The sequence below is a fragment of the Callospermophilus lateralis genome, chromosome 10 (genome assembly GCF_048772815.1).
Source record: "Callospermophilus lateralis isolate mCalLat2 chromosome 10, mCalLat2.hap1, whole genome shotgun sequence".
In the NCBI taxonomy this organism is placed as follows: Eukaryota; Metazoa; Chordata; class Mammalia; order Rodentia; family Sciuridae; genus Callospermophilus; species Callospermophilus lateralis.
In genome coordinates, this window is record NC_135314.1 from 119,489,545 (window position 1) to 119,515,040 (window position 25,496).

General features: G+C 50.8%; 1 protein-coding gene across 5 annotated transcripts in view; it reads right to left on the reverse strand.

Annotated features, from left to right (window-relative positions):
* Pxylp1 (2-phosphoxylose phosphatase 1) overlaps nt 1-25,496 on the reverse strand; it is a 57,252-nt gene that overhangs the window by 8,792 nt on the left and 22,964 nt on the right. For all 5 annotated transcript variants that reach the window (XM_076867677.2, XM_076867680.2, XM_076867679.2 and 2 more), the window contains 3 exons: nt 20,906-21,038; nt 8,585-8,743; nt 7,580-7,706 (listed from right to left, as the gene is read on the reverse strand). In XM_076867677.2, coding sequence (XP_076723792.1) covers nt 7,580-7,706; nt 8,585-8,743; nt 20,906-20,984 — 365 coding nt within the window. In that variant the 5' untranslated portion in view covers nt 20,985-21,038. The remainder of the gene's footprint in view (nt 1-7,579; nt 7,707-8,584; nt 8,744-20,905; nt 21,039-25,496) is intronic.

Genomic DNA, 25,496 nt, shown 5'->3' on the forward strand with positions numbered 1-25,496 from the left:
CCCCTGAATAATGAATGACCTATGAGCATATGAACATTTTCTTTGAATAATGAAATGGCCCATGAATGTGTCCACATTTTCCAGCTGAACAAAAATGAACAGAGACGTTCACAACAGAACTACACAGGGACCAGTGAGAAGCCAAGATAAAGCTTTCTAATAGCAAACCCCTGCTGTCTGAAAGCCCAATTAACTTTGGTGATGCTTTAAATATTGCTGCCAAAATGCGTGTATTATCTTTCAAAAACATAAAGCTGAAAAAAAATCCATCTTTTAAAAAACATGTTTTAAAATGAGAGAATATTAATCCTGACATGCAGAAGAGTTTAATAAATCACCCTGCATGGCTTCAGGGAATTATGCCTTTCCATAAAAACACAGAGAGAATTTCATTTTTCCTGAGGTTAAAGCACACAGATGTTTGCAAACTAGGAAATGAAATGCCCAGACTGACAATGAGGGGCATATGCAGATCCACAGGAACAAAGGCTGACCACAGACAGGAGTCAAGTTTCTGCTCCGGTTCACCATTTCAGGTTGGTGATTTCTGAGGATCTGAGACAGTTTTGCTGCCAATTTGAGCAATGGGGGAATTTCACTATTGAATGTTTGCTGAGATGTCCCAGGTTTTCAGGGCCTCTGGTTGCTTAATGATGCTTTGATATCTAATTGCATCCATCACTACTACTTTTATCGTATGGAAAGACAAAGATTCTCGGAGGGGAAAAAACTTCACTTCCAAAACAGATAACAGGTGGCTCAGTGACTTTAATAGAAGAAGGACTAGGTAACTGAGTCCCTGAATGTGTTCCCATCTGACCCCCTGGCCTTGCCTCCCTTTGCTACAGCTCCATGGAGCCCAGAGGACACCGAGCACAAGGTAGATGTGCCAAAAACACATGGGGATGGATTCAACTGTGAAGTGTCTCATCCTCATGCAAACACCAACCCTGAACACAAAGCCCTACGTGATCCGTAGTGACGAATACGACGAGTTCCCCTAGTGTTTATTAAAACATGCAGATTTTGATGGAAATCTTAAAAACAAAGGCCATCGTGGGTGAGAGTGCCAGTGGTACATGAGGATGGTAGAATCAACACCTGGAAGGAAACTAGAGCCCTGATGACCAGGTAGAGTCAAGATACATGACTGGGAACATTTACCTCATATCTTCACCCAAAAAAGAGATGAACTCTTTATTATTTAAGGCAATGCCTTTTTTTTTTTGCAGGGGATGGGGTGGGTACTGGGGATTGATTGAATCTAGGAGCACTCTACCACTGAGCTACATCCCCAGCCCTTTTAATTTTTTGAGACAGGGTCTTGCTAAGTTGTTTAGGACCTCCCTAAGTTGCTGAGGATGGACTTGAACTTGCACTCCTCCTCCCTCGGCTTCCCAAGTTGCTGGGACTATAGGCGTGAGTCACTGAGGCCTGGCTAAGGCAATATATTCTTGAGTCTCTTTGTTACCACGGCCCACACTTGTCCTGAATAATGGAGAAATGATCGTATCTAAGCGGCTGCATTTTCCTTCAGCAAAAATTCATTGCCGTCTCATTGGAAATCTGCTTTCATACTGAAATCTGAAAGAATCCACAGTGCTCTGATTTAAAGCCTTCAAATCATTCACTTCTGAGTCCTTTTCACATTTTTATGTGCCTTGCTCGTCCCTATTCATGCCACAAAGCTCGAGACAGAGCCCCATGGCCAATCTATACTCTCAGGAGGGATCGTGCTCTGCTTCAGTGGATGCTGAGGCATTTCTGAGCCCTGCACAGAATGTTCAAGTGCTCAGAGAGCAGAGTGAGAGCATCAGCACTGTTATCAGAAAGCCACGCCCCAAATCCACCTGGCTGGGGACAGGAATTGGTTCATACCAGATTTTTAACATTTATGCCAGTTTTAAAAATTATTATTTACAATCTCAACAAAATGAAATTCTAAAATAAGCCCCGTGTACCCTTCTGTCTTTGGCTTCCCGGGCCTTTTTGTTCTACTTGATGTGAGTAATGGCCGCACACGCCTCTGCTCTCCTGTGCTCTGCCGACCTCCCCAGTAGGCACACCTCCAGCCTCGCCCCTGGGAGGCCTCTTTCCTCTCAGTGCCAATTACATAATGGTGCTTCCTAGGCCTGCTTCTGGCCCTTTCCCCACTCTGCAGGTTCTCCCTGGGATCTACTCAAGCCCACAGCTTCAGCTGCCACCCACATGTTCAACACTGTCCAGTGAACCCGTCTCACAGCAAGATGATGCTCCCGAGCGCCCAAGTACTGGACGGTGTCACCTGAATGTTGGAAGATGGCTCCCTCGCAGCGCGGACGCCCAAAGTCACAATTTCCCTTCCCTCCGCCCTTCTTCCATGCTCTCTATTCCAGGGAGGGGCGGTGCCACCAGCAGATGACCCATCAGAATCTGGACACAATTCCCCCTGCTAATCCGCCTAACGACCCCGCATGGCCCTTCTCTAAGGCCCGCCCCTCCATCTCTGGGGCCCTTCCCTGAGTTCCAGCCTCCATCATTATTTGTGTAATGTGTGTGTGTCCCGGGGAGAGCTGGGAGTGCTGCAGCCCAGGGAGGGTGAGGGGAGCACCAGGGGAGGTCAGGCGGCAGAAGAGGAGGCCTTGAGGCTGTGTTAGGAAGGCAGGCCCCGCTCCCAGGGACTCCCTCTGGACCACTGTCCCTTAACAGTATTAACCCTGCCACCTGCTTCCAACCCCTGCTGTGCAGCGTGGTCACTTCATGCCTTCTCTCCCCTGCTGGCACTGGGAGCATTGGGGACAGCCTCATTTCCACCCCTTTGCACTCCTCACTTTGAGGACCCCAGCATCCACCCTGTCCTACATCCTCCGATGTGCACTGGTTGGTGTCCCTGCCCCAGGGGCCAGTTCTTGTCAGCTGCTACCTGACCTGCTCCTGCACACCCTTCCAGTTGCTGGCCCAGGGTGGCCTTCCCTGACCTCCCAGCTGTCCTCCTCTCCCTGCCCCTGTGGAGATGGGCCGCCCTCTTTTGGCTCATGCTCCAATATGGGGGCACCCAAACATTTCACTTCTTGCTCTTCTTCCACTTCTTTCTCTTCTTTCCTCGCTGCCTCTGCCACCTGAGCTGGTTGTCATTCAGGGAGGGCCACCAAACACCTGCACTAAGTTGGTCTCTCTGGAGGTGAGCAGACCCCAAGGGCAGAGATGGCCTTCCCACTGTGACTTTAAAGCCCACCCTCCCCTTCCTTCTGGGTCCAGCCTTGGCTCCTTGAACTCCCTCCACCTGCGACCCCCTTCTCCAGATCATCACGGGTTGGCTGCCTTGCTTTGTTTACCTTCCTGTTTATGTGACAGTGCCTGTCGCGTGCTAGGAGCACAGAACTAAAATGTGTTGAATAATTGTAGACTGAAGTGAATGTTTTTCTTCCTTAGATCTACAAAAGCACATTTGGTTTACATTCCTGAATGTAAAAAAAGGAATTAACTAAACATGGCACATGAATAATGAATACTTTCATGCTGGCTAAACACAGTCCTCTGAGGGATGAGATGGGACCCCTGTCATAAAGTGTGTGGCATTCGCAAAGAGGTACAAAACCTCTAAGAGTCACAGATGTGTCCATGTGGGAGGGAACTCTGAGGCACTGGCGTGGACGGGCCACCACCCCTGCCTGCCTGAGCTCCCCGCTGGCCCAGACATTCCCTTCCACGGGTGGGAGTAATGCGCACACTGCAGGCAAGGCTCACTGCCCTCGAGGACGTCACCAAGTCGCTAATTTGTGAGCTGAAATGGCAGCTGTAGAACCAGATCCACAGACCCCGGGCAGTTAGTCGGTGGCTCACTGTGGGTCCCCTGGACTGGGGCTCCTCCTCACACTGTATATGTCTCCAGTGGCGAGCTGGCTTGTCACTCGTATGTGTGTCTTTAAAGATGGAATTGAGTAAAAGACGTTAGGTACAGTAGCACCCCTTGTCTGAGGAGGGCAGGTTCCAGGATAACCAATGAATGCCTGAAACTGTGGATGATATATTTTTCTTTTTTTTCCTGTACAGACCCACTATGATAAGGCTTAATTTATAAGTTAGGCACAGTGAGACATTAACAAGAATAACAATAAAACAGAACAGTCATAACAATATACCCTAATAAATGTTATGTGCATGTGGCCTTTCGTTTATTTCTAGAATTTTCTCTCTAATATTTCTAGATTGCAGTTGACCATGGGTAACGGAAACTCTGGAGAGGGACCTCGGATGAGGGGGGGGCTACTGGAACTAAACATGCACACCCTGCCCTCTTCCACAAAGGACTTAAAATAGCTCCTACAAATAAAGGATGGTCAATAAAATGAAAATAGGCAAAGGGAAATGAAGACAGAGGCAGCTCTGGCAAGTGGTCACAGGAACTGAGCCTTTAAAGTAGGCGCTCCACAAAGGAGCCCCTCTGAGGGCCCTGTCATTGTGGTAATAGCATGAAGGTCCCTGGGACATGGCCTGGTCTGGTGACCAAGCCTACTGCAGAGGAGGAAAGAGGCTGGGCCCAGAAGGCCCCAGGCCGCTGTGGGCAATGACATGTGACCACTCATCAGGCTTAGTGGACTAGCCTAAATGCTTTATCCCATCGTCTCATTGGACTTCACAGGGGCTGTATGGGAGGTATCGTTAACCCTGCTTTTCAGAGTGGAGAATGGAGGTCCAGGGAGCGGAAGGGATTTTTGCCATCGTCAAACACGTTGCAAAGGCCTCCAGGGTTTCCAAGGCTGAGGCTTCAACCCATCGCCAGGAGCACATCACGGGCACCATGCCCTGTGATTCTCACTGAGGTCCTGAACTCATTCTGCAATCCACTCAGTCCAATAACTGCTGCATGCCAAGCTCTGGGCTGGGCCCTGGTGATCCAGGGACAGTCAGGGAGGGCAGAGACGAGCATGCTGGGAAGATGAACTGCACAGTGCCTGGCGCACAGGGGACACCCTGCCCTCTGCCAGGCCGGCCCTGACCAAGGGCACCCTTCTCTGCAGAGCAGTCCCCAGAGACCTTCTAGCAACAGCTAACTGGTCTAGGCACAGACCCCTGGTCTGCGTTGTGCTAATTAAATTCCGCCTTCTGGGAATGCAAAGCCCAGCTAGAGAAAGGGGAAGACCCAGGAATCCCACTCCTTGGTATTTACCCAAAAGAGCTGAAATCAGCACACTACAGTGAGACCTGCATTCCAGGTTTAGAGCAGCCACAGTTCACATCGCCAAGTTACAGAACCCGCCTGGGTGTCTGTCAGCGGGTCAGTGGATGAAGAAAATGTGGTACCTCTACACGGTGGAGCTCTACTCAGCTATAAAGAAGAATGAAGCTACGTCATTGCTGGTAAGAAGATGGGACTGGAGCATCTTGTGAATGGAACAAGCCAGACTCAGGAAGTCAAGGGTTGAGTGTTGTCTCTCATATGTGGAAGCTAGAGAAAAGTAAGAGATAAGAAAAGGTGGGGGCGAGGATCTCATGAACAGAGAAGGGAGACCAGCAGAATAGAGAAAGGAGATGGAGGGGGAGGGAGGGAGGAGGAGCAGGAGAGAAGAGGAACTGTGGAATGAAACCGACCAAACGATGCTAGGTGCATGTGAGACGAGATCACAGTGAATTCTACTTTCATGTGTAATTAAAATGCACAACTAAAAAATTATAAATAAGTAAATAAATAAATAAGAGGGAGAGCAGTAGGGTAAAGGAAGGGATCGGGGAGAGAAGAGGAAGGATAAAGAGAAATATTAGTGATTGACGTGCAGCAAATTATGTTATGTGCATTTATGAATCTGTCAGTGTGAACCCCACTATTGTGTGGAGCTATAATGCGCTCATGAAGGAAAGAAAAAGGAAACGGATGCTAGGAGTGGCTAGGGGAGAAGCTCATTATTATTCACAGTGCCCTCAAGGCTGCCCTGCACAGGCCTGGCCTAGAGGCCTTGTGGTCCACCTCCTTCCTGGCTGATCAAAGGACTGATGTCCAGCCAGTGGGCAAGGGCAGGGCTGTGCCAGCTGCTGACACACAAAAACCCTGCTGTGCCTGATGGAGATAAGCCACTCCCTGTGCCAACTTCCTCCACCCGCCAGAGCTTTGGTGCCAATGCCCAGCACAATGAGTGCCTCCACCTTGCCCCAGCCCGAGGCCAGGCGAGGGACTGGCTTCAGATATTTAACTCTTGCTTTGCTTTTTCTGACACCTATGCCATTTACCCTTCTTTTCAATGTAACCCACCAGGGCCACAGAGCCACCCAAAGGTGAGGGGGAGGCTTCTTGGAGGAGGAAGCATCTCGGAGGAGCTGTCAGAGTGGGCCAAGCGGGGGGGGGGGGGGGGATGGGGATGGGGACCAGGCAGTGAAGTGGCATGAAATGCAAAGGCATGAAGGGAGGGGCTGGGGAGGAGTCGGGGGAGCCCCCTGGGAAAGGGCAAGAGAGTAGGGGCTCAGCGTGGAGGGAACAGCGGCGTCCACTTGTCCTCTGACGTGGTCTGGACTCCCCCAGGGTGTTTTCCAACCCGTGAGACAATGGGATACACTCCCTTTTGCTGGACACAGGGAAGAAGATACGAATAGCCAGGCTGCCAGCCTGTGACCTCCAGGATGACAGAGAAGACCACCCAAGTGCCTCCTGATGCCCATACCTAAAATGGTTCACTTAATCTTCCCCACACTCCAGTGAGAGGGCTTGAGACGCAGAGAGTGAACCTGAATCAAGACCAGGTTCAGGATGCTTTTGAAAAACAGCCCTGCTGCAGGGAGGGGACCCACAGTTCCACCTGGCTGGCCCCACCCCAGAAACCTCCATCTAGATAATGCCTCCCACTCTGCCTGCCTGCCTCCAGCACTCCCCTCTGACCCCATTCAGGGAACCCTGCAAGAGATGCTCTGTGCCCAGACACATTCGCTGGGCGTTATTGCTAACTAGGCTTCTTATTTTAGGCCTCTGCCATTTCCATATATACAATTTCCACTTTCTGTTCAATTGTTTTTTATCTTAAGGGCTTTCAACCAAGACCAGGCTGTCTCTACTCCTGGGAAAAATAAATTGGTGGAAACACAGGGCTGGGATTGTGGCTCAGTGGTAGAGTGCTCGCCTAGGATGCGTGAGGCACTGGGATCGATTCTCAGCCCCGCATAATGAGTAAATGAATAAAAAAAATAAAGGTCCGTCAACATCTAAAAAACATTTTAAAAAATGGTGGAAACACTACCTCACATTCACGTGCCATTGCTCACACTCCCCAGCCCAGCCCGGCAGAGTCGTCCCCATTCCAGAGGTGAGAAGCTGAGCCCCCAGACCAAAGGAGCAACTGGGCTGGGCCAGGATACCTGAGCCACACAGCTCCCTGGGCCCCACCCAGCTCTCTGAAGCATGGCAGGCTGGACTTCAGAACTGGCAGGCTCAGGCCTCAGTGTCCCTGTTGGGCTACCTGAGAGAGATGCACCCTCCTGCTGGCCTCAGTCCTTTCATCTGTACCGTGATGACATTCAATGCAGGGCGGGAGCTCAGGCTCCCTGGTCCTATAACTCTCCACTGAACAGGACAGAGCAGATTGTGGCAAGTGACTTTTGAAAAAGGAGTCTTTACCTGTTAGCCATCAGAGTGCAGTCAATTTCTGGCCGCTTTGTCTTTGGAATGGCATACAGTGGGTACCTGTCCCCATGGCGAATCAGCACGTGCACAGAGACCAGCTTGAAATGATGTGGGGCGTGACCTGTGAGAGAAGCACAGGGTCCAGTCAACGCTTGATGCTTCTAAAAGGTGTCGCTCCTTTTAGAAGAGGACTGGTGGGGGGACCTGGCCAGGCCTGGGCTGGGAATGAGAGGGAGGCGGCAGCGGGGCCACCAAGAGGCTGCAGAGCAGCCATCAAGGGGCCTGAGCTGTGGGAGGGGCTGCTACGTTGGGTGGAGGCTGCTGAAGAGCCCCAGAGGTGGGACAGGGGATGTGGCTGGGGACTGAAGGCCTGTGAGATGTGGGCGTGATATTAACGTGGCCTCACTCACACGCAGAGACAGGGAGGCCTATGGCAATCCTGATAACCAGGCTGGTGCTTTAAATCCTCCATGAAACAGGGCAAACAGATATATATTCCACACCAGCCTGACACACGCTCAGAAAAGCAAAACTTGCTGGAGGAACTGCATTCTCCCACACCTTTATGGCAAGACACCAGCAGGGCATCCGGTGGACATCTGAAGTCCACCCTGGGTATACCCTGAAAAGCAGAGCAGCTGAGAGTGGGTGAAGCCTGGGAGCCTGGTGGGGGCCACTGCTCCATCTTGCCCACTAAAGACCGTGATAATGGCAGACACCTCTGGAGGGTACTCCTGAGCGGTGTGCTGTTCAGAGGTCACTTGCTCTCACCAGCATCTCACGCGCAGATCCCGCTGGCCAGCCTGTCTTATAGGGGGGCAGGCTAAGATTGGGGAACTCGCTACAGGACATGGCCTAGTGGCAACTGCTGGCTACAAGCCCAGGAAGGCCAGCTCCTTACTGCTGCGCTGCCCGCTTGGAGAACTGTCCCCACAGGGTGCCCATGAGGTATCAAGGTCCCGCCTACAGGGGCCAGGTCAGGGGCACAGCCAGGCCCACCTTCCATGCTGCGCTCGGCCACGCGAGGGATGTTGCAGTACAGAAGGGCTTCGTAAACGGGGTCTGTCACCGGGGGCTCCGTCACCGGGTCGGGCATGATTCTCTTTCGACTCTTGCTGCTTGCTCCATTCCTAGCTGCTGACATGGGGATCAGGTGGACTGCGGGGAAAGCAGAGCAGGTCACGGTGACACAGTCACCACGGGGCAAGGCCAGCAGCAGCCCAGGGTGGGGCTGAACTTCACCGTGAGCACCCATCCTCCTCTCAGAATGAGAGCCGTGGTCGGGTGAGGGCCTGCTGAGTGACAGATACTGGCCTCACCTCCTCACTTAATGCCATCTGACTGTCGCAGGCGTCCATCAGGTCTCACCTTGAGACCACTTTACAGGAGGGTGCCGGCGGATGTAGGTGGAAGGTGGAGCCTCGGTTGGGCTCACTCTCCCACCTCCAGACTCACTCTCCCTGATACAGCCTTCCGGTGTCAAGGGGGCAGCCTGTGACCTGTCCTGTCTGTCCACCTCGCTCCCCTCTTTCTGTCAGTGAGCCCCCGCCCCCGGTGGTCTGGTTGAACTGTCAATCACGGGGTCCCCGCCCCCTGGCAGTGTGGACCTGTGACTAGAGTCAGGAACAATAGTGAGAGGGCCCCCGCCTTCCCTTGAGAGGCGAGACAGACACTAGCAGAGGCTCGCTCTTCTCTTCTGGGCGCTGGTCGATGTGAAGGTGACTCGGGGTTCCCTAGCCACCTGTCCCTCCATGAACAGCCTCTGTCTCAGTGGTCCCCAATCCTTCCATGTTTGGGGAACATCCTGTTGCATCACAGATTTTTCTAGAACATCCTGCACAATAACAGTTGTATTTTCAGCATCTACCCTGTGAGGGAAATGAATGCAAATAAGGGCATCCATGGACCTGTTTAGCTTCTGAAAGGTTTATCAATCACTGGAATATACACATATGTCTGAGCAACTGCTGAGGCAGAGACCAACCACGAGTCCAAGTCAGTTTAAATTCCCTAACTTATTTTACATAAATATTTAAGATTTCCCTTTGCAAACATATGCTATAAGCAAAAGTTAAAAGATGGATGACACACTGAGAGGAAAATATTCGAAACATGTATAACAGACAAATCCCTGGTACCGATGATGATGATGATAATAATAATAATAATTTTTTTTTAAAAAGCAGCAAAGTACTTAAAAGCCCCCACAAATCACCAAAAATCATTATAAAAGAAAGAAAGAAAATAAATAAATCAGTATTGCCCTAAAAAATCATTGAAGAATATAGACAGGATAATTACAGGAAAATAAGTACCAATGGCAAATAAACATATGAAAAGATGCACAAGCTTGTTTGTAATTAAAGGATACAAAATGAAACAACCCATGGGATACAATTTTTTCCCCATCAGACTGGAAAGTCAGGTTTTGATGATAAGATGCAGTATCAGTCAGGGCGTGGGGAGCCAGACTCTTGTACACACTGCGGGTGAGAGTGGAAAGGGGAGCCACCCTGCCAAAGGAATTTGGCATATGCTTTACACGTGCACTAGCCCCCATCCTGTTATTCTGTGCCTCGGAATCTATTGCACAAATGTATCAATTCCCATGATCAAGGATGTATGGCCAAAGAAACTCACTGCCCCGGCTACAGAGCAGGGGAAAGCATCCAGGATAAATTAAGTGAATGAGCCACGTCGCTGGGCATCTATAGAATCCTCTTTGTGTAAACAACAACAACAAAACTAAATTTGTGACTATTCAGGCATTTGTTTAGTTTGTAAACGCACAGAAAAATGTCTAGAAGGATGTCCATCCCCACACAGTGACTTCTCTGAGGAATGTAGGGGATGGGGTGTGAAAAGTGTTCCTGGTTTTCTACAAATGTCTGTATTTGTACCTGCCTGCCACACACATACATTCATATTTATGGTAGGTACAGGTGACATGCATTTGTGTATTTTATGTATAGATAGTATTTTTTTTTAAATTAAAAAACCATTTTTTTTAAACTATGGATTTAACCCATGAGCACTTAGCCCTGAGCACATCCCCAGCCTTTTTATTATATATTTTATTTAGAGACAGGGTCTTGCTGAGTTGCTTGGGGCCTCGCTAAATTGCTGAGGCTGGCTTTGGATTGGTGATCCTCCTGCCTTAGTCTCTGGAGCACTGGGATTAAGGTGTACGCCACCTGCCTGGCTTCTGTTATTATTTTTAACATGTCTCCCTATATTGCTAAAGCAACACTCAAGAACTACAGGGTTGTCTTCAGCTCAAAAGTAGAGCCCTGGTTGCTCCTAGGACCCTTTCTTTCCACAGTGGAGGAGCAAGAAAGGCCAACGCAGCTCAGGGTCTGGAGCTCACTATTGAGTGGTCAGTGCCAGAGCTGGGGACTATCGGACAGCAGATGCCAGTGGTGGTCCCTTACTGGCTGCCCTTGTGGAGAGCATGCTTGTCAGCCCTCGCCTCTACTGTCTATGGAATGTGGCACATTCCCTCTGGAGGGTGAGGGACAGCAGAAGAGATCCTGTCAGGTGAATGGCACAGGACAGAGGGGTAAGGACTCCCGGGTGTCCCTGGCTCTCAACCACTCCCTTCTGGCACAAATGCCATGCCTCATTCCGACTCGGCTGTGGCTCTCAGCAGGGCTGTACCAGGGGGCAGGCCGGAGGTGGACCCAGGGCGGAGCTGTGCAATTGCCATCAGTTTTCCCTGACCTTGTGTCTCTCCCTCCTTTTACAAGGGCGTGGGCCAAGGGCAGGCTGCTCAAGATCTCCAGCTGTGCTTTCCAGGTCTCAGCGGCCTGTGGGCGTTTCCTGTAGCACTCAGCACTCCTCTCTCTTCATCCTGAATCCCGACCTCAGTGATCCACGGGGCAGCAGGTATGTTCCAGCCAGGGGTCTGCTGCCAGCCCATTCTCTGGGAGTCATTGTGACCTTCACAAAGACCGGCCAGTGACTTCCCTCCAGAGGGCCAGTCGATGCCTGTGGTCTCAGAGTTCAGGTCCCCATATTAAGGCTCTGGCCCAGAGCAGAGGAGAGGATCCTACCTGCACCCATCTTCCCCCAGTTCTGGCCTTAACCTGCCACACGCTCATCCCTCACAGGTGCCTCAAAACTGACCCAAGTGAAACACCATGGGGTGAGGGGCAGGGGTCAGCTGCTCGCTCCTGTGGACACAGCCCTGTCCTCTTCCCCTTACACCAACCCATGGCTTGGAGGGGACTGTCATGCCGCTTCTCTAGGACCCTGTACTTGCCATGGTCCAGGGATGGGGACCTGACTCTAAGCAGCTACACCAATAAGGGCCCGTTACAGGACAGACAGGCTGCCCCAGGCGGAAGACACCGTGTGGCAGCAGCAGTCAGGTGGCCTGCAGAACCTGCCTCTCTCTGCCCCACAAGGGGGATTCGCCTGTCAGCTCTGCCTCTCATTAGAAAGACCCCTGGTGGATTAAAGTCCAGCATCAGGGACCATTGGTGTCCCAGCGAATGTGAACGTGACAGACTTGAAGCTGGCTCAACTTCGTCTCTGGGACGTGCTGCCCCAAGAGTCACACCACTGACCACGCCAGCCAAGAGAGGTCGGGGTCCAGGCTAGCCCCACTACCTGCTCGGTACCTTCCTGGCTCAGGGCCCACCTTGCTCTTTGTTGGGACCTCAGCCCCAGTCTGGTCACCTCCTTAGGGGGCTCCCACCTCCTCCTTGGGACTCCACTGAACTCAGTGCTGAGCTTCCCTGCTGCCAGGAATCCATGGTCTGACGCCTGGGGCTGTGACTTCCTAGCTGTTGTGACTTGGGGCAGGTACCTCTGCCTCTCTCTGCCTCATTCCCTTAATCTGTAAGACAAGGTGACTAGACCTACCTCAGGGTGGTGGCTGGGATGTCCCGAGAGGTCACCTGTGAATGGAACGTGGTAAGGGACCTAGAAACGCCCTCTCTATGTTTGTCACCTGGAGCACATTATCCCTGTTCCTTGCAGGCTCTTGAAAGGTGCTCCCTTCAACCTGGGATCGGGAAGGAGTGCTGAGCCTGTGTCCCCTTCAGGGAGGCACCATGAGCGGTCCCCCTTCTCTCGGGTACCTCTGTCTTAGCTTTCCTGACTCCCTTAAGTCCATTCAGTTCACCTGAGATTGCACTTCCTCACCAGCTGAAACACACCTTGTCCTGCCACCTCCTGTCCCCCGTTTCCTCCTCACAATACTCCAAAAGGCTGTGGAATTCTCTCCCCCTCATCGGTCTGCCGAGGAATAGCGATGTGTTCCAACAGTCGATTCCCACAATTCCCCTGGTGCTCCTCAGCTCACTAGATTATCTTAAATGCCCACCCTGCCTCCAACCTGGGCTGAATCTAAAAACGGCTGCTGTAATTGCCAGATGAAAACCAGAACCACAACAGAGAGACCACACTCCAGTTACTGCCTCTGCCTCCAGTCATTCACGTTGGGGTGGAATCAGTTACCCAGGCAAAGTGTGAAAGTCAAGTTCACATCTGAAGACTTTGAGATGCTTGGTTTTACAAGATTAATAGAAGATAGCACAGTACACAATTAGCCTTTTTTTTTGACCTGTCCACTTTGGGCCATGATAGAACACCAACCTTTCCTGTTTCCCCATTTTTTTTTTTTTTTTTTTTAAGATGGGGATCTCACTAAGTTGCTGAGGCCAGCCTTAAATCTGCGATCCTCCTGCCTCAGCCTCCCAAGTAGCTGGGATTACAGGCCTGCGCCATTGTTCTTGGCTTCTTCCCTGTTCTTAGTGCTGCTTCAGGGTGAACCAAACTGGGTAAGACTGTAGCAAGGGACTGATGAGCCTGGTAGCAAATGATGAACTGATGAACTGATGAACCCCATGGCAGTTCCATGGCTGGGGACTGAGTACATCCTACCAAGGGTTCCTCACCCCAGCTATCTGCAAGCCTTTATCTCTTGCTTGCCTGATTCCTTGCCCGTCTGTCACTGGGACCTAAGCCTACCTATTGCCAGAGTTGGGGGAAGGGTTCCCCATGGTGGTCTGAGCTTGAGCCCCAGTTGTAGGAGGCTTCTTAGAGGTCAGGAGACCCCATATCCTTCACATTCCCTGTTAACTGGCCTCCACCCAATAGGTCATTGGATTAGATGATGTGAATATTTAAGAATCCAAATCATGACAAAAACTAGAAATGACAGATGTCTAGAACAGGCCTTGAGAAAGAACTAGGAAAGGAACCTGTCACTCACCTGCTTGGGTCCCAAATCCCCTTGCTTTCACCTTTGAGAATCTGATAAAAGCTACTGATCCTTGTCCCTGACAGTGGACTGTGTACAGTCTTTTGAATTTAGTTTCTGGGGGTCACAGGACCCCTGCAACCATAAGGGACAATACAAAAGCCCCTGGGTTCAGCCTAACAACATGATGTACTTGGAAACAGTTTTCTACTTTCAGTTGGCTCTTGAGAATCGACGCCACAAAAATTTCCCTTTTCACACCAAAAAGGGATCTTGACACTTCATTTAAACATGAGTTCATCCTAAAATAGTCAGTGCTAAGGTATAAAAAGAAAAGGAAAATCACCCACAAGCCTGCCCCCAGAGAAACCCACAGTGAACATTTTGGCATCTGGGTGTGGCTGGGTGTCTTGCTGGGGGTTACATGTGTGCCTCTGTCCCTGGTCCGGTGCAATGGTGACAGAGAGTCACTGAGGCCCAAGGACATTGTTCCTCATCCTTCCAAGAGGAGTAAGATTACTCTGGGTCTTGGAGGTCTGTGCCTCACTGAGACTGGCATGCCAACTGCCCCTGAAGGCGGGCTGGGGCTGCCTTCCGGGTAAAGGGTCAAAGGGGAGATGCAGGTGGGTGTGGCCTGCGCCACAAGTCTGGCCACAGGTCTGTGGGGACACAAGCTGCCCCACCCTCTGGTATCTACTTGGGGCTAAGGAGAGGCAGAGCTCTCGCTGGGTTCCAGCCCCTCCGCTGACACAGAGGAAAAGAGGAGACCAAGGAGAGGCAAGAGGTGATGCGGGAGCTGAGCAGCCATCAGAGAGGGGCCACATGACCCCAGGCAGAGGCGGGGTCTGCCAGGCCTGCTACAGCCGCGCCACAGGGGGCCAGGGTGGCAGGACGGCCCCAGAGCACCCTCCTGGCACCCGCCTCATGTGGACTCCTGATGGGGATTCAGACTCTGCCCTCTCCAGACAACCTCGAAGGCCACACAGACCGGGCCCAAGGAATCCTGGGGTTATAGCCGCAGGAGAACTCACCTTTTCCCTCTTTCCTGCTACAAAAGCGTCTCTCCCCTCCCTTGAATTATGAGAGATGTTAAAAGAGAAAGTGGAAGGAGAGGGAGGGGAGGGAGCAAAGGGAAGAAAAGTGAAGCCGGAAATCCAAACAAGAAGACATCTCCATGAAAAGGGGCAAGATGAATACAACTAGCAAATTTAAGCCTTGGTGATAACCATGGATGAGCTCTGACTGGACTCAGGTCAGAAACAGAGCTCTCATTTTCAATTCTCCATTCTTCTTGTCTCAGAGAGAGAGAGAGAGAAAGAGAGAGACAGAGGCAGAGATAGAAAGAGAGACATAGATGGACCTTACTGTGGGTTTTAGGGTAAAGGTCAAATATCTCTGATCTCTGAAAATCTAGAATCCAAAATGCACGAAAATCTGAAACTTTCAGAGCAGACATAATGCCACAGGAAGGAAACGCCACACCAGAAAACTCTGTTTCATGCACAAAATCATTAAAAATACTGTAAGAAATTAGCTTTGGGCTGTATGTAAAAGGTAAACACAAAACATGAGTGAATTTCACGTTAGCCCTGGCTCCCACCCCGAGATATCTCATTATGTGTACACATATATTCCAAAATCCAAAGGCTTCTGTGTCCCAAGAGTTCTGGATAAGGGGCCCTCAGTCGGTACAATGCCCTGGAGAGCCCTGGCCTGCTGAAGCCTTGCCACCCAAACAATCTTGTCTTCATGAGTCTGCAGGTTCACGCGCACCACAAGGGTATGCGCTCTCCTCCGTAAAATAAAAGGCACGCAGGACAGGAGCCAAGGGTGCAGGGCCTTGGGGCTGGTGGCGGGGCCCGGCTCCCTCTGCAGCCAAGGAGCTCACTCTCTGCTGTCGTTATTAAAATTTGTGCCTCAACAAAATTGCTAGAGCCATATATCACAGTCCTTCAGGGTCCCCAGCGGAGAGCACGCCCAGGTGGAGGGAGCCCGGCTGTGTGTGCCAGTGCTCCCCAGCTCAGAGGCGGTTTCCTTTTAAGCTATACGCTGTTCCACCAAATGTCGTTCTTCTCTTTCCTGGTGGACATCAGACCCCAAACACAGTACGAGAGGGACAGGGAATGGGGCTGAAGGCCACAGGGACAGTTTTGGTTCTGTGAGTAAGAGAGGTGCTAGGGAAAACACACACACACACACATTCACACACACTCACTCACTCAGAGCTGGGTATGTTGGGGCTCCTCAGCTGCCCCCTGAGAACTTCTGGAAGGTTACCTACCTCCCTTGTCCTTCTGCCTACTGGCCCCCAGCTGTCTCCCTCCCTAGTGACCTCTCTTCCTCTGTGTCCCAGAGCTTCACCCTTGGCCTCTCCTCTGTTGCCTCTTTCTGTGACTAACCCCACCCTGCCCTTCGGACCTGGCACCACGCAGACCTGGTACCATGGGCGCCAGGTCAGATGCTGACAGGGCCTGGGCAGGACTGCAGGAAAGGGGCAGCTCCTCCTCAGCGGCCAGATCCCCCTGCAAGAGGCAGGGGCCTCCAGTTGCTGGGCAGACTGGTTTTTTAAAGAGAGGTTTGCAAATTTATGTGAAATTGGTAAATAAATTCAAAAACTCTGGAAACACAGGCTGGGCCAAGCCAAGCAAGCTCACAGGCCACTGGGCTGGAGCAGCTTCCTGGGCTTCTCCAGCCTGGTTTGTGAATAGTGAACACGAAGTCCCCAGGGAGTGCTTCCTGCCAGCGTCTCTCCTAGGCCTCAGACCCGAGACCCCCGCCAGGCAGGATGGCCCCATTTGGCCCTGGGTACCTCCAACGACCCCAGGAATCTCACCGACTCCCCAAGCTCACCCTGCTTCCTGGGTGGCCTCAGTCTGCACCACTGCCAGAGCCCTGCCCCGCTGGTCTGTATGTCCTGAGCACTCTCCATCAGCCTCCCAGCCCAGGCCCCAGGCCACCAGCTCTTCATGGTTGACCTCACCCCATGTGCTGGGCATTTCCTTCTGCCCCTGCAGCACCTCCTTGGAGCCACCCTTGGCCTCTCGCTGCAGGAATGAAACAGCCTGGGTCGCATCGCCCCCCATCACCCCCTACCCTGCTCCTCTGGAGTGTTCTCACGCACTCGAGGCACACCAGGGAGCTTGCCCAAAGTGGGGCTCCCCGGGGTCCACTCCCACCAAGATTCTCTAGGGAGGGGTATGACCTGCTTTGGGAACAGACATTTCAAACAAGCTCCTCAGACAGATCTGATCCAGGTGCTCAGGAGGCCAGCTCGGGAAGACACAGAAGTAGGCTGTGGGCCTCCCAAGACACCAGCTGGAGGGGGACTCCCCTGCTGCAGTGACCCGTGAAGCCTCCAGGACACCAGGTGGTGGGACTGGGGGTGGGGGGCCCAGCCTTTGGCCCAGCTTCACAGCCTCACACAGGGGAAGCTCTCCCGCTCTATCTCTGCAGGCCCAGCTCCATCGGCCATGGCCACCCTTCCCCAGCATCACCCTTGGCCAACTCCAACTCTGCTTAAGGAGGAGTGGAGATGCCACCTGACTCCCCAGTCCTTGCTGAGTTCTTGTCCTCCGTCCTCCCAGAACACTCTAACACAGATGATTTCTAATTCATTTGACTCAGCAAACACATACGTTGAGATTACAGGTGCCAGGGGTTTTAAAAACGCTCGTTTGCCAACTCATGGGGTTGGGACAATCACCAGCCCCACTTTGAACGGGAGGGAGTTGAAGCATGAAGGGGGTAAATGACTTGCCCGAGCTCCCACGGCTGATGAATGGCAGGACAGGGACTCCATCTGGGCAGTCTGGGTCCAGAGTTGGTGCTTCTTCCCACCTAGCTGTGCCCCTGCCTCCTATCTGCCCTGGCACCCGGCGTGTGGCCTTCTGAATGTCTGCTCCTGACACTCCAGAGAGCTGTCTATGGCCCCTGAGGGACTTCAGTCCCGGCCCAGGAGGGAAACTCCAGGGATGCACATACTAAACTTCACACAATCTCAGATTTCAGAGACTTGAAATGGGACCGGGTCCTGTGACCTGCCTCATATTGAACCCTTCAGAGCTTGTAGACTCCAGTGATGGAGAACACCGCACCCAGGCCACCTCTGCGTGGCACCCCCTTCGGGAAATTCTACTTCACGCTTAAGAGAAACCTGTCTCCACGTTCACCTGGGCCACGCAGATCAGGTCTGACCCCTTGCAGAGCGGGCACTTCAGATTTTGAAGATATCCTGGTCTTTCACTTCTGTAGGCTAGCCTCGCCTCCTCCACTTGGGATCTGAATCTCTTGTCCACCTCCAATCGTTCCTTCTGAACCTGCTCTGATCAATCAGGCCCCTGCCCCAGAGGACCACCCCCAGATACGTACACCATGTGCTCCGTACAGATTAACCCCCATCATGGCCAATGTGCTCTAATAAAATATAAATAAATGGATGACATATTTCAAAAGCTTCCCCCTCCATCTCGTGGCTGAAGGAACAGAAGCTCTGGCAGCCTTCTGGAACACCAAGAGCCCTAGTTTCTGATGACAGCGCATTATGATGGGAGTGTGGTTTGCTTAAAAGATTTATGTTGGCTAGGCTTCCATGAGCCAAGGGTTTTTCCAAAATTCTCCATTCTCATACGGATCCTGCAAAACAGCAATCGTTAACTCTATTTTACGGGAAGGAAATGAGGTACCCAGATGCTTAGCGGGGAAGCTGAGCTTCCAACCCAAGGCTGGAATTCAAGAGCCAGTGTGCTCCTGTCACACCGCCATTTTGGGAATGCCAGTTGGAACATGGAGCACCAAGCACAAAATAAGCATCAAGGAAATGCTGGGGCAGAGGAGGGAAGTGGGGAGACTATAAATGAGCAGAAGAAGCAGAAACATAACTAATGATTCACGAGTCTTCACAGCCTGACCGTCTTTCCCTGCTGTGATGAAGGAGCCCCGCGATCCAAGAAGTCATTTTTCTACTTGTGGGAATTTTAACTACGATAACATCAAGAACTTGGAAACACAGAACAAATAAGGTCTGTTAGCATATAATGGACCTACTTCAAGAGACTATAAACTGTAGCTTAATCTTTTTTGTGTCCCTTCTCTACTAACCTCACCGCCCCCCCACAACATCAAACCCACGTAAGCACTTAATAAATGCATGTGGGCTCACTGCATTCCTTCCGTACCCAGAGGAAGAAGCACTTATTTAAGCAACCTAACTTCTGAATCATAACCTGGGTCTTAACGTTCTTGTATTCAAAACACCAGAAAAGAAAAACTACCAACCAGAGGAAATAAAATAGACGATCATTTCAGAAAACAAAACCATACTGCTTACTTCAGGCAATGAGAAGACCAAGTTAGAGTTTATGGCCTCAAGTATATTATTTAAGATTACTATATGGGCTAGTTTAAAATTCAAAAATTAGTCAAAAGGAATTATAAAGCAAAAGTTCCCTACATTTTATGGTAAGAATAAAAAAAAAGACAGTCTTACTCAAGTAAAATCTTCATAGTATGAATTAGTGCAGTTTCTTATACTGAAATAATAAGCAAGCAATAAAGCAATCAAATAAATAAAGCAACTGAACTTCATTTCTATAGAAACGAGAAAATTCCAGTTACACTTTACCTAGGAGTAGAAGAGAGGCAAGAACGTCCATTTCTTAATATCTTTCTGAACTCCGACGTACCCCAGAATAAAGAACTTAGAACCAGCCAGGCTAATTTACCCTGCAAAAATTTTCCTTAAAAAAGCGTGGCTGAAAATTGGCTCTCCTGAAACAGAGGTACTTTCAGAAGAGTTATATAAGCAAGACACACACAGGCCCATTCAGTGACGTGAGGACCAGCGCATGCCAGAGAACACAAGTCACCCACAGTCACCTCTCAGAACCTATTGGGTCTCGGGGTAAAACTCTGGGTTGACTGTAACATCCCACTTCTCTGACCAAAGGGTGGAAACTTTTTAATGAGAAATTATAAACAATTAAACTACTGAAAATCAAACCACCCTTTTTTTGGAAAGGATTCATAGTTTGCAGCTCATTAACCATCTGGAGTATTTTTAAACTTCTTGCGCCCACATTCTCTTGACCTCCTTTCCAATTCTGGAAGGATGAAATAAGTTATTTTAAATTTTCTTTACTATTAGAAATAGCTTGTCACGTGTCCCCAAGGTGCGCCTGGCACAGAGTCACGCTGGAGGTGAATCGGGAAGACCTGCTCCGAGCCTCCTCTTTGCTAAACCTCCTACTCCCGATGCCAACTCTCCCCACAGGAACTCACCACATCCCACCCACTGGCTCCTCTTTCTGTCACTGAAAATGAGACGAAATGCCACCTCCCCACAAACATGTTCTGGGTGGTGACAGGTGCCAAAAGGACAGGTCCTCTGTTCTATAGGGTGAGGTGGTAAAACAGACAGAAGTCAGGTGGCGGCAAAAGCACAATTCCCAGCATAGACAGACGCTTGCTCTGCTTTTAGTTCAGAAAGGGAATGAGGGCCAGCCTCGTTCCCAGAGTGGGCTTGGATTCATCCAGCCAACCTACGTTCACCTACTATGTGCCTGGCAAAGCTGGTTCCTGGGATATGGAGGCAAACGTGACAGGGTCCCTGCTATCAAGAACGGACAATCTTATAGAAGGAAATGACACAAGAATGGAAAATGCCGGGCTGGGGTGGTGGATCGGTGGCAGAGCACTTGCTTTGCACACGTGAGGTACTGGGTTCGATCCTCAGCACCACATACAATAAATAAATTTGTAAAACAAAGGTATTGTGTCCATGATTGCTGAGGATAGAGAGAGTGGGCACACAGGGAGGCTGGCACTTGTAGAGAACAGCAAGCACAGACAGGCCCCTGCAGGGCCACCGTCAAGGAGGTGGCAGGGCCAGGTCTGTGCTTGAGGACGTCTGCTTGTGGGGAGCTGTAGTGTGCACAGTTTGGGGCACAGACTGGACACAGGGATGCCACCAAAGGACGTGGAGGTTGGTGGACTGGCCTCACCAACGACGTCCTGTCACACAGAATTGCCCACGCCCAGCCCCCGCTGCCCAGGAGCCTGAGTTTGATGACCTCATGGCCCTCACCCTCCCACACTGGGCCTTGCCCTATACTCACAGAACTGCAGGCTGAGGCTCAGGAAGGCCAGCAGTGCAGCCAGGGCCAGCAGCAGCAAGAAGCGATTGCGGAAAAGCATTATTATTTGTTCTATTTTCTCTTCATGGTTTCACCTCTTCATGGAGCACCAGTCCTGGGGGAAAAAGCAGAGGCGATCGCTAAACAGGTGTCGAGCGTGGAAAACCAGGCCTGTAGCTGAAAACCAGTTAGCCCTGTCCCCTGACAGGGAGGTCAATGCCCTGGCTGGAGAACAACCACATGTTCTATCATAAGTTCTGGTCGCCAGATAAGACCAAGAGAATATTCCTGTCAAGTTGGTAAGAGGTGGCCAGTTCATGAATGCTTATCTGACAGCAATAGGGAGAGAGATATTTTTGGAAATGGAAAGACAAATCTAGGGTATGCTTGTTGAGTATTTACAATGTGCTAGACAATGCCACATCACCCCATAACAACCACTAACCTTTAAACCTCAACCTCTTTGGATGACCATTTGGCTAATCTGACCTTGGTCTTTAAATGAAATCATCAATTTGAACGTCAATCATTGAAATGTGTCTCACAGTAAAGCTTTCAGGGGTGGCTGGGATGTGCTGAAGGATTTGCTTCACACTAACGACCCCCATCTGCCAATCAGAGACCTCCCTCATCCTGGACCATGGAGACCACTGAGGAGGGGTCTTCCTGCAGCCCTAACCCACCCATTCTAATTTTCTCTGACCACATTAGAACTGTGCAAAGGGAAATTAAAAATTTTAAAAAAGTAGCTAAACGAGATCCTTAGTGTCCTGCCTGGGAAAACAGTGAAGGGCACTGTGGTCTTACCCTATTGGTCTTATACATCATGTTTATTTTCTGGTTCTCACAGTAGAACTTGAAAACCACAGTCTCTTTAGAAAAGATTCTGAAACCACAGTAAGGTTCTAACAGTTATTCAGTGTCCCTCAGAGCCCTGACCGTCAAGATGGGATAAGAGCTTATCTGCCAATGTGGCAAGGACTTCACACACTCCACGAATATACTAAAGGCCACTGAATGGCACAGGGGGGTGGCCTGTGTGGCGTGGACATTTGTTAAGCTGCTTTCTTAACAAGCTCATCTGCCGGATTGAATCAGGAGCCAGAGCCTCTCCCCACGGGCCCTGCATGGGAGTTTGAAAAACACCTCATTTAAAAAGGGACCTGTCAAAGTTTGTACCAAAAGAGAACATTTGCTAAGAGTTTGAAGAAAATGCATTTGTACCTCATCATTGGGCCGCTATGGCCAGCATCTGGCAACTCTGTTACCAACAGATCCTGCTTTACATCTTTAAATAGGGACTGCCTCTGTCCCTTTAGTTACCACCCCTGACCAAGAATCAAGTGCCCCAGCACCCAGACTGATTGGCAACTCCTTCTGGGGACAGTCCCCTCTAGGCCTGGGAGGGGACTCATTTGCCTCATGAGCTCTTTGACATTTCAGGCTTAAAAAAAAAAAAACAAAAAAACAAAAAAACTTCCCTGGCTATTCTGCCCATGATTTAATGTATTGGGGACCCCAAATAAAGTTTTCTGTTTCTGAAATTTGAACTCCCATTAGCTGCCTCCTGGAGGTGCTGGTAAGGACATCCACAGATCCAGAGGGCAGCTGGGCAGAGTCTAGGCTCAGTGAGGGCCAAGGCCAGGGTGTCTGCACTGCACCCCGAGAGGCTGAGATCACAGTAAAGAAACAGAATACGGGTTCATCTGACCATGGTTTCCTCCTGTGGTCACTCAGAGGGTGAGCCCTTGGTGCCCACGAACCCCAATTTCAGATAGCGTCAACCCCGGGGGACTCTGGCTCCTAATCCAGCCTGGTAGGTTCCTCATGCCTGGTCTCTGCCCCCTACCCTGGGCAGGCTTCACTGACCACAAGCTCCCAGAGGATAGATATGGAAGTGGCGCATGGGCCTGCAAACATCCATCTGCAGGGTTTTCAAAGCTACTCAAGAAAGGGTGGTGTAGTCGCTCGCCACCTTCCCCCCAGGGGTAGGAGCCCCTTGCCCTCTCTGGCCAGAGAGCCTACAGCTCAAAGCCCTACATTTCCATTCACTGAGCACTGTGGGAGGCAGCGGCCGCGTGGCCTGGGTATTGCCTGGCTCACCCCTTGCAGGGTGGGCCTGCACATATCATCCATCTGCAGATAGAAAACAGGAACCCAAGGGCACAAGGCAGAGTGGTGGTGCCAGGGCACAAAAGGAGCTCCCGATGCCCCTAGAGCTCCCCTGTATGGGTTACAATGTCCTTCTCACACACCATCGACTCTGGCCACAATCTGCTAATCAACACAGATTGAGTTCACCCTGGACATGCCCAGCTCAGCTTCTCACGCTCTTGAAGGGGCAGCAGCTTCTTCAAATGCCATCAATGACCTCCTGACACAGTGATCCTTTTAATGTGAAGAATGGGGAGAGAGAAGACTAGGGAAAAGGCTCAGAGCAAATTTAACCCTTTTGGTGTCTCTGCATCACCACCACAAACAAGTATGTTGGCTTTTCTTCATGGTTTCCTCTGCCACCTTCTTTTTGAATGTCCACCTTTGGTCATTCTCATTCTCCTTGGCATGAACATCTCCTAGAGTTGCTGCCTGGGAACTGGCCTTTGGGGCCTTTCTAAGTTCTACCCCTAGGATGGACCTATAGGCCTGGCTGTCCCTTGCTGCTATATATTTGGGGACCCTACAGGCAGCCAGAGGCAGAGAAAGGGCAAGGTCCAGGACTTCAGTCAATTATTCATCCTCTCTAAGGCTGTTTCCTCGTCTAGAAAAGTGGACTAATTACCTCAGGGGACTACATTTCAGGCTGGGTACAGTCCCCACCATAGCAAAGATATTCCAGAGACAGTGGGTGTGACCACTTTGTCTTGAGTCCTCAGGTCATTGCTCTTGCTTCCTTCCTCCTGGGAAATAAAGTTTAGAGTGGAAGTTTCTCAGCTCTTGTGGTCCCTCTGGGTGTGTGAACACTCAATATTTGCACGTTCCTGTCCACATCCCTCCTTCTGCAGCGATGGCTCAAGTCTTACCTGGGAGTCACTGTGGGAAATCACCCACCCAGATTTCTGAGTCTAGGTGGGGTCTCTTGCATTGTCACCTCAGAGGCCACACCTGCCTCCTGGTTGCTCTGTTTGCCCACAGGAGTTTGAGCACCTCTCTTCTGCTGCTGGGCCACGTCTGGCCTTTCAGTGACTTTCTGCCTCTAGTTCCTGGGGGATTACCACCTCTGTGACTGGCTGGAGCTAGTCAGCTAGGGTTCGACTTGCTATCCCTTTTCATGTGGGTTTAACCACAATGTGGTTCAGCCTTGTCTCCAGGTCGGTGTTGAGAGCCACAGCGGAAGGGGCCCCAGCAAACTTTCAGACTGCCAGCTGATGATTGGCTCACAGCGGCCCCAGCAACATCCAGCTGATTGGCTCCTCTGCGGTGAAGCTCATTGGGCTGTTTCCCTGCCCTTTCAGGCCACGGAGCTGCTCATTGGGGGACTTTTTGGCTCCGCCCATGCGACCCAGCCAATCAGCCTCAAGAGCAAGAGGATTGGGGGAGGTGTGGAGGCTGGTGGTGGGAGAGTGTGGCTTGTGGGAAGCCGGTGGTGGCAGTTGGGCTCTGAGGGTTTTTTCCTGAGGAGCTGTTTTGTTTGGCTTGTGTGGTTCTAAAAATAAAGTCAGTTTCTTTTGACAAGTGGCTCCTGAATTGTGCCCAGCCAGACTGCGGCAGGTAGGCATCAGGCAGAATGTTTTTATTTATTTATGTTTTTCTGAGTTAAATCTTAGGCTTATTGCATGGTGGATTTGTTATAGTAATGGCCTCTGGCTGTTTATGCTTTTCTACATCTATGGCCTTCCATAGTTTCCTCCTACACCTACTCTCAGTTTGGCCTATGGAACAATACCAGAAGCTTGAAGTGTACATATGCCTGAGGGCTTGTCTTCCTTTGCTACTTCTGGAACTCGGAGACCACCATATGAGGATGCCTAAGCTCCTCTACTGGAGGGTGGGGGACCATGTGGAGTGTGGGCAAGCACTCCAAGCTGAGGCTTTCTTCAAACAACCAGCCTGTCAATCATCACACACACACATGAGTGAGGCCATCCCCGACCACCCAGCTCCGCCTAAGCCATAGTAGACTGTTATCCAGAGAGTCTGCCCAGACTAGGAGGACTTCACAAAGCAAACACGATGGTTGCTGCTATAAGCCAATAGATTTTGGGAACTTGATACATCGGCTAGCAAAAGCTAGCTGATGTGATAGGGAGGAAATGCCTCACGTCTTCACCAGGAAATTCACAGTGGGGATCTCCAACTCCGTGACCTCATCTGTGGCCACCACGTGCAAATCTCCACCTTAATGACATTCTTTAACCTGCAGAGTGCTTTTGGGGAAAGAGGCTGTATTTAGTCTAGATGTAAAATACTTAGGGTATGTTGGGATGACCAGATGGCTGGGATCATGTAACTACTGCTTCTAGTCTTTGGAAAATGTCAGAGGAGAGTCAGAAGAGGAGCGAGCAGAAATCCAGAGAGTGTTGAGGGGAGGATGTCCGTGTGCGCACACGCGTGTGCACATATGCGTGTCCAGCAC